Source organism: Austrofundulus limnaeus, unplaced genomic scaffold, assembly GCF_001266775.1.
Source record: "Austrofundulus limnaeus strain Quisiro unplaced genomic scaffold, Austrofundulus_limnaeus-1.0 Scaffold2, whole genome shotgun sequence".
NCBI lineage: Eukaryota > Metazoa > Chordata > Actinopteri > Cyprinodontiformes > Rivulidae > Austrofundulus > Austrofundulus limnaeus.
The window spans coordinates 3,945,920-3,955,296 of NW_013952404.1; the positions used below are offsets into that span (position 1 = coordinate 3,945,920).

At 40.9% G+C, this 9,377-nt stretch overlaps 1 protein-coding gene across 3 annotated transcripts in view; it reads left to right on the plus strand.

Moving 5' to 3' along the window:
* The window catches only part of arhgef10 (Rho guanine nucleotide exchange factor (GEF) 10), a 44,927-nt gene extending 35,673 nt beyond the window's left edge, over positions 1 to 9,254 (plus strand). For all 3 annotated transcript variants that reach the window (XM_014011318.1, XM_014011327.1, XM_014011334.1), the window contains 2 exons: positions 6,941 to 7,063; positions 7,897 to 9,254. In XM_014011318.1, coding sequence (XP_013866772.1) covers positions 6,941 to 7,063; positions 7,897 to 8,396 — 623 coding nt within the window. In that variant the 3' untranslated portion in view covers positions 8,397 to 9,254. The remainder of the gene's footprint in view (positions 1 to 6,940; positions 7,064 to 7,896) is intronic.
* The last annotated feature ends 123 nt before the right edge of the window (positions 9,255 to 9,377 follow it).

A 9,377-nucleotide genomic window follows, 5' to 3' on the forward strand; every position in this document is an offset into this window, starting at 1 on the left:
AACCCTAAACAGGAAGCATTGTTCAGAAGTATCTGTGGGTCTTTTACCCTTCAACAGACCTACAGTTGTATCCTAGATAAAGCATTACTGTGAGTGCATTAATTCTGAGAACGGAGGTTTATTCTTGCTTTGAAGATGAGTTTACTTCACTTAAGGCATTCCAACATAATGGTTCACCTCTTGTCTGGGATTGTGTAACTGCATCTGGAAAGCCGTCATTAACAGGTTAAGCTTCGGTGTCAGAAGCGAGACAAATGAGCCGTGGCTARTAGATGATTTAACTCCTGGTGGGTTTTATTTTATTTTCATGGAGGACGAATGTTTATTTTAGAGGCTTTGGAAAAAGAGCACACAAATTAAGCTTACTTTTTTAGCAACATGTAGTTTGTACCAAAACAGCTGTGCATCTGTGGATGTGTTCTTGTCATTGATATAATGTATACAAAGTGAAGCTCTAGGATATAAATGAAGGACATGTTGCTGTGTTGCAGATTTGAGTTGGACATTGTTGAGTTCAGATCACTTTTGTGTCTGGCTGAAGTCATCAGCAACCTGCTGCTTTGGATCTTGTAATCTGTTGTGTTCTATCAACATGACCTAAAAACACACACAGCCATCATGATTATTATTGTCGGTCAGAGTGTAGGATTTGTGGAATCCGATCATTGATGCTTTTTTGTCTTGTTGGTTTAGTGTGCATTTTCTGATACATTCATTCAGTTTGATGTTTGACCCTGTTCCTTATTTTGGTGTTTAAATGTGGTTAATCTGTACTGTTAGAAAGTTGTGGTTTTTGAGAAGACTGCATTAGCTTTGATCATCAGCTGCAGCTTTGCTGTCGAGGTCTTTTTCATTCTTAAGAAAACAGTGATACACTCTTTAGCAATGTAAACTTTAAAGGGGGAGTATTAAGTATTTTCCAGGCACATAGTTCAATTCTATACCACAATCAAGTAACTGTTACCTTAAGTAGTTGTGGAAATGCTGTATTTATCAAAAATAAATTTGACTTTGCATCTTGAAATTGGCTTCTGTCTCTTTAACAACCCCCTACTGTTTCCTACACTCCCACTTCAGCACAGCATCACAACAATGCTTCATGCTATTTACAACCTTTCAAAAGAGTGTTGTATTTTGTTGTATTTTTTTAAAGAAGCAACACTATATAATTTCGGAGTGCGTACAGAGGCTCTTACAAAAAATTTCAGCTCGGTAATATATCTCCAGTCATCTTCTCATACATGCTGTATGTCGATGTTGAAGCTTTTTGCAAAGAAACTATGTATAAATATAGTTCATTATGAAGCTATGTTTTGCTGTGAAATCATCAATATCCAGCATTTTTAAGATACATCGGGTAAAATAAGTATTGAACACGTCACCATTTTTCTCAGTAAATATATTACTAGAGGTGCTAATGACATGAAATTTTCACCAGATGTCAATAACAACCCAAGTGGGGGGGGGGGGGGGACCGGTGCGCAGCGCTGTGTCTTCTGAATAAATGAAAATGATTTAACACAGTTGTTTATACTTTTAGCAGCTCTTTTTATCCCACAGCTGACCTGCTAAAAATGACAGATTTTCTTTTCTGGATCTCTGACAGACGGACTTCAAACTCTGAACTCGTAAAGTTTTTTTCTTTTTTTTAGTTTTCGCTGTCATTTTTCATGAATGAACACTTGTATCTGAGGCAGGAATCACAGCCTTATATGGTGTTTTTGGGGTRGTAATTATGCTAATCTCCTCTCGCATGCACGAGCAGCTGGATACGAACAGGTGGAAATTTACACATTTCATTTACACACTTTTCCTGAAGATAGAAGAGTTTGTTGAATCTGACGTGACATGTTCGTACGAACCCTTTGTACGAACAAAAGTAAGAGAAATTTAGGATAAGAATACGAACATGTTCTTGCATGAGGTCCATTGTCTTGTTGAAATGTCCAGCCACATTTCATCTTCATCATCCTGGTAGATGGAAGCAGATTTTTATCAATAATGTCTCTGTACATTTTTCCATTCATCCTTCCTTCAATTATTTGAAGTTTGCCAGTACCATATGCTGAAAAACAGCCCCACACCATGATGTTCCCACCTCCAAACTTCACTGTTGGTATGGTGTTTTTGGGCTGATGTGCAGTGCCATTTGACCTCCAAACATGATGTGTATTCTGGCATCCAAACAGTTCAACGTTGGTCTCATCTGACCAGACTATATTCTCCCAGTATTACACAGGCTTGTTTAAATGTTGAGCAGCAAACTTTAAAGGAGCTTCAACATGCTGTTTCTTCAGCAGTGGAGTCTTGCGTGGTGAGCGTGCATACAGGCCATGGTGGTTCAGTGCATTACTTATTGTTTTCTTTGAAACAATCGTACCTGCTAATTCCAGGTCTTTCTGAAGCTCTCCACAAGTGGTCCTTGGCTCTTGGACAACTCTTCTGATAATTCTTTTCACTCCTCTGTCAGAAATCTTGTGAGGAGCACCTGGTCGTGGTCGGTTTATGGTGAAATAATGTTCTTTCCACTTCTGAATTATGGCCCCAACAGTGCTCACTGGAACCTTCAGAAGTTTAGACATTCTTCTGTAACCGATGCCATCATTATGCTTTGCAACAATAAGGTTGTGAAGGTCTTGAGAGAGCTCTTTACTTTTACCCATCATCAGATGGTTCTTGTGTGATACCTGGCCATCATTTGGGACTGAACCAGCTAATATTAATTTGCACTGACAAGGGGCAGGCTTGCTTTCTAATTACTGAGAGAGTTCAGCTGGTGTCTTGGCTTTCCATGCCTTTTTACACCTCCCTTTCTTCATGTGTTCAATACTTTTTCCCTGTGCCATTCCACATTATTACAAATAACTTCATTTCTGGACATTTATGGTTTGATTTCTTTGTATGTATGGATCACTTGGGTGGTTACCGACATCTGGTGAAAATTTCATGTCATTAGCACCTCTAGTAATATATTTACTGAGAAAAATGGTGACGTATTCAATACTTATTTTACCCGCTGTATGTTTAGCTAGTCTGGTGGAGCTGTGGGGGAGGAGCGTGGAAGGCGTGCTCTGTGAGGCGGGAGCTCGTCTGCAGACTGAGCTCCAGGGAGGAGCTTTGGGTAAATGGGCGGAGCTTTGTACCAGCAAGTGTTAAGGCAGCTCCACCTGGCTACCACAGAGATTTAAGGATCTCTCAGACATGCATGAATGAGTCAAAGCAACACTCTGGGTGTGTGTTTGATGAGGGAATGACATTATAGCATGGTATAAAGCTCACTTTAACTATTAGTATTCATGGCTACAAGCGATCGTACTATGACATCATAATAAACTGCAGTCAGATGCATGATGGTGCGGAGATGCAGCTGTGTTTCTGGATCATTTAGAAACTTGGGTTTCCTATAGGAAATCCCTAATTGCAAGTAAAATGTGGGAGCTAACAAATGGCTTGGCGTTAGCTGTGAGAACCTTAAATGCCCACTGGTTTACAGAGTTAGGAGTGGAAGTACTGCTTGTCTGACAGATGTGAATGATAAAATCTGTGCAACCTCACCATCCTCACAAGCTAATCGAATCCATGCAACCACAGAGGAAGCAGCTTCTGGGACAGAACAGCACACATTAAAAGCTTTCATCTTGTGGACCTCATCATTAAGAGCTCATTTCCTCTGATAACAATATTTGGATTAAGGACTGTCCGTCTGCATAGAACTCTGTAGTTATTTCTCCTTCTATGTGATCCATCAACAACAAAATTATGTAGTTGTGTAATCTTTTTTTTTTTATCAAATCAGTTGCTTGACCTTCACCTGTTTGCCACATTCTTAGTCATTTCTTGTTGTTTGTTTTCAGCTGCAGGGTTTATCACTGCTGGCTGCTGCTGGGGAACAGACTGTGACCCAAAAATGTGCTGTTTCTGCCCAAACTCTGATGTAATTGGAACTGTCAGCCAAACTATTGGAATAAGAGGAAGTGCCTGCAGATGATGTGTTAGAAGGAGTGATGGCTGTTTCATCTGCAATTCTGCTCCTCTTTAGTGTTTATTGTGAGAGGCACAGCATCATGACCTTTTTTGTCTCCCAGTTCACGTTATTTTATCAACTCCTAATGGGATTATGGCTTCTTATGAGCGATCCAGTAACAATATTCTCACCAAAATCAAAGAGAAACATAGGCTGTTTTTCTTGGTGTGACTGCCTTTATCAGTGGTGCAATGTTGGATCCAGGAGGTGGGGTTGTCCTTCTCATGTTCATGCATGTTGAAGCTATTCTGCCAACTCCCTTCTCTGCAAACATAAGGTTATTTTTAATCCAGGCTGCAAACTCACAGACAGCTAATATGCTGTAATAACAATCATTTGGGGTGAGAACTTTATGCCACTGAATATGTTAGGAAAACCGGGACTTGTAATCGTCGTCAAAACAAGCATGTAATCATAGCTAAWTAAGATCGTTTACTGTGTGATGTTTAAATACAGCTGAGGTTTGATTAAAACTGGAGTAATAATTGTCAGAAGATGGTGGTTGAGCATCGGTGCAGACTGTCTCAGAGGATGGTGGCTGGCTGGTTGCTGTGGTGAGGGTCTGTCTTTGTCTGCCGCTCTGACCTAAATATGCGGTCATGCGTGGCCTGATGGGACACAAACATCAAGGGATCAGGGGATTGGTAAATAACACCTCTGGTTCCTTTGTTTATGTGACATAATAGTTGCACCTCTCAAAATATGCAACGTGTTGGTGATTGATCAATCAGTTTGGATCAAAAGGACAGAGTGGAATTAAAGGAAAATGTTAGATGTGTATTAATGTTGTTATTTTAAATACACACATTAAATATGATGCATTTTTATTTGCAGTAAAAAGTTGCTGTTCATATTGGAGTTCTTGTCGGTCAAGTCTAAATTCTGGACCACATCGAATTTTACAGCAAACCTAATGAATTCCCAGTGACTGGCAGTGTGATTACTCAATGTGCTGATCCAAAGTATTTCTATACTGACTGAACTGCTGATGGAGTGCATTTTTTTGTAATTTTTGTTGGATTTACTCCTCCCTCCTGCTGTTGATTGTCAGGACTTACTGCGGATCAAAGAGGTCCTCCAGTGTAGGATCAGAGCCAGAGCTGGGCCGTGTTGATGCTCTCTCAGGGTTTATTTTAGTTCACCCTTTGGGTGGGGAACTCCAAATATTATGAAGAGAGGAAGTTGAGCAAGGCCCCTGACCAGGAGTCTGTGTGTTTCTCCTCACTCTGAGCCCTCATTAGAAGCACATGTGGGCAAAGAGTTAMAGCGTTAAACTGTACCAGCCTGCCAATCTGGCAGAAATTCGTGAAGTATGACCACGTGGAGTGTGTGTGTGTACCCCATGCGTGGGGTCAGCTCTAGTGAGGAGGTCAGGCAGATAAACTGGCAGTAATTTTTTTTTCCCTAATGCCCAAGAGGATTACTTTAAGGGAGGAAATTCTTGTCAGGCTGTTAAAGCAGTAATGACTCATGACAGTCTCGCCTCCCACATAGCAGGTCTGAGAAGACTGCTTTTACAAAAWCCTTAGATTCTTATTGAAATCATGCAAATATGATTAAAGGGGCAATATCATGTAWAATCAACTTTTTTGAGTTTTATATCATGTTATAATGTTATACTCACATAAAAAACATGCCCAAAGCCTTGCTYTGACTCATTCATGCATGTTTGAGAAATCCTGCAGCGTTTTTATGAAGCCATGCTGAGGAGCAAAACGACAGGTGGGGACCAGAAACACCTTTTGGTACCAGGAATGCCCCTGGGACGTGTCTTTAAGTCGAACTTCCTCATGGCGAAGCACCCCCCCTCCACACACACCCCGCCCATGACTCCTGCAGGCTCTCGGGTGAGAGTGAAAGTGAAACTTAACTGTCTGCTGTGCTCTCAACATTAGTTCTCACTCAGTGAAGCTCTTTTCAGATTCAAAATACCTTTTGAGGAAATGTATTTTCAGATGCCAAGTAAACTGCATCGTAGCACCCCTCCCCCCCGCACCGAAGTGGGTGAGACAGAAGCGGATGGTGGTTYTTAAAGAGACAGAGGCCAATTTCAAGGTGTTTAGAAGAGAAAGTGATGAGAAAATATGTTTATTTTCTATTTAAACATAAAAACAGCATTTTAATAACAGCTAAAGGTGACATAGTTACTTTATTATGGTATAGTATTTAAACGTATGCCTTAGAAACACATAATGCCCCTTTAAAGAAATGTTTGCTTGCCAATTTGTTGCATAGTTGATTCATGACAAAGCTCCTGTGTGGAGACTGTGTAAGGGGAATGCCATAATAAGTCACTCAACACAAAGTGTCAGCACTGTTCCTTTATTTCTCTGCTTTCTGAAAGGTGTTGTTAACGTAACAATCCAAGCTTTTACAGTCTAGGAGCTTCAGGGAGATTTCTGAACAAGAGGGAAAGAAAAAGAAAAAGGCCAGGTCAAATAGTCCTGTTGTTTCGCCACCAATTTTCTGAATAGAGGCAGAGCCCCTTCCTTAATTACAGCATTACGCTTCACTCCTCCCGTTACGTAACRCTTTTGTGTTTGTTTGTTTGACTCGAAGATGGCCATTATGGGGCATTTTTCTTTGTTCAGATGCTTGAAAAAGCTCTGTTTTTTTTTTATCCACGCTCCTCTTCACGTTGCCCAGGAGACAAACGAGCTTTGAACACCGTGGAGGCAGAATTGCTGCCACATACGAAAACAAAACATCTCCCTCCCCTTCTGCGTGCTACACTGYATTCACGTCTGGTGAAATAAACAATTAACTGTGCAGATTTTTTAAAACATTTTTTGAAGGAGACCTTCTGTGTGGGAGGATGTATTTACCAAACCCTGTCACTTTTATATGCAAATATCAGCGGATTTATCTAAAAAAGCATGTTAAATAATGTAAACCGTTTTTAACAACTTTCTTCAGGGAACCAGAGGGTGTCTGTAAGCAGTCTGCTGGTTTGTCACAACCTACTATTAGTTGGAACCAACTTGGGGGTGACTGTGGCTCTTTCTGTCCCCAGACTTCAGGGCATCCCCAAAGTAACAGGTAATGTGAAAATCCAAGTTCATYGCATGTTAAAATGTGCAAGCAGGGCAGCAAAAAATGTTTGTGCATCTATGTTTTTTTTTAAATTGTAATGTCTGAACATTTTCCCAAAGGCTGTGAAGTTGTTTTTAACGGTATTATGTCTGATGAGTCCTCTTGCTCAAGATAAAGATTTGAATTCCACAGTGCTGCAGCTGCACTTTGGTCCGTTCCATTAAAAGGGCTTGTTGTGCAGGTTTGAGAGGAAGCTGTCRTCTTATTGGCTTACAGTCCAAGTCTCACATGGACAATCAAGAAACCTGGAGGCAGCGAGGTTTTTCCTCTTTAAAAGTAGACGCCTTGTTGCAAATTTAAATGATCCCTGGAAATTCAATTCAGTCTGCAGAGGCAGACTCCTGATTTTCCAATAGATGAACCTAAAACATGCTCAGAGAGCAAATGTCACATTTTCCATTAATGCCAACTATGACTCAAGAACTTGCTGCCTTTTTAATACTAAAGAAGTTGGTTCAAATCCTGAACCTGATCAAAACCATTTTCTGTAAGCTTTAAAGGGTTTGTTCACCAAGAACTAATCAGCTTTGAGTTCTAGCACAGAAGCTGCATCCCATTACAACAGATTACATTTATTCTGTGGTGTCATAGTGCTTTGGTTCTAACACCAACTGCCTTCCTCACCAGACCTAACTTTATTTTGGTGAAAGAAGCTGCAGTCCAACCATTTTTATTTTGTGTACATAAATGTACACAACCTTCAGGGTACACAGGATTCTCAAGGTTTTGATTGCCCAACATGTAAACCCTCCTGGATTCATGTTTTTGTCTCCTTTTAGGTCGAGGAATGGTGTCGTTGCACGCACACAACGGTCCCGTCAAGTTCCTCACCATGGCTGCGGCGGTGTGTAACCGATCACCTGGCCTGCCAACGTCCAGCCCTCCCTCCTCCCTCCAGGAGTCCCAGGATGCAGAAAGCTCCCAGCATTCTTCATGCTCCACCTCAAACCCCCCTCAGGGCCGAGGCGTGTGGTTGGGAGAGGCGGGCTGCACCACCATGGCTCTGCAGGACTCTCTGTCCTCTTCATCCTGCGGCTCTTTAGCTCCTTCCCAAAGCTCTTTGGAGCATGGTCCGGAGGACGGGGCCCTCTATGACATGCTGCATGACACCGCCCACCACCAGAGGGGCCAGCGCTCGAGCAAGGTGGATGTCAGCTCGCTGCTGGTGGTGTCTGGCGGTCTGGGCCACCGAAGGGTCAATAAAAAGTCCAAACCATCTCGCCACGAGGACAACACGTCCACCATCATGATCTGGCAAATCCCATTACTGAATATGTGACATCAGCACTACATTAATGGGATGTTGTAAAAAGCAACACATTTTTTTGTGTGTGTATTTGTGGACAAAATTATTATTATTTTTTGTTAAACTGAAATTCCTGCAAACAGCTTCGACATGGAGGCCTGTTAAATCTTGACAAAGTATTTTGTATCAGTCAAAATCTACATGTCTTATTTTAAACCAAAACCTCAAACCCGTTTTCTATATTACATTTCTGCTTTAAGATAAAGATCAATAAAATCACTCAATCATGAGGAGTGATGGTATGAGTAGCATCAACAGAAGGGTCTGGATATAATGTTTGATATCTGAAAACCACTTAAAGGTCACACATTTCAAATAGTTTTCATTGTTCTGTTGGGTACATGTCATTCTGTGGCCTTTGTGCTGTTTACAYCTGCAGTATTTAAATCAGTGTTGTGAAAAGAAAACGACTGTCCTGCTTCTCTGGGATGCAGGGTACAAATGAGGCCATGAAATTGTTCATTTCTTGGGAGATTCTGCTTACAGCCTGTTGGAAACTGGATTTAGATCATGCATTTAAGATCAAAGCTGTACATCTGAAATATAAGAATGCAGAAATGGATATTTATGAGATTAAAGGCCAGAAAGAGATACAATTATTCTGTAAATGAGAAAAGGGGGAAAAGGGATTTAAAATATGTGAAAATCTTGAGTTTAAGAAGAGGTCTGAGCATCCCTGGCTGGCCAGGTTTTTCTTTAAGAAAGAAAAAAATTTTTTTCTTAATGCATTTTTATTTCTCAGATAGGAATATTTAAAAGAAGATTCATGCTTTTGTCCCAGTAGTCYATATTTGTGTGTATTAACGATTCTATAAACACTTTTATCGAGCACACTTGTCTGGTTATTGAAACCTGTTGTGATCTGCAGAACTTACAGATGAGCAAAGCAGCCGTGTGTGTGTGTGTGTGTGTGTGTGTGTGTGTGTGTGTGTGTGTGTGTGTGTGTGTGTGTGT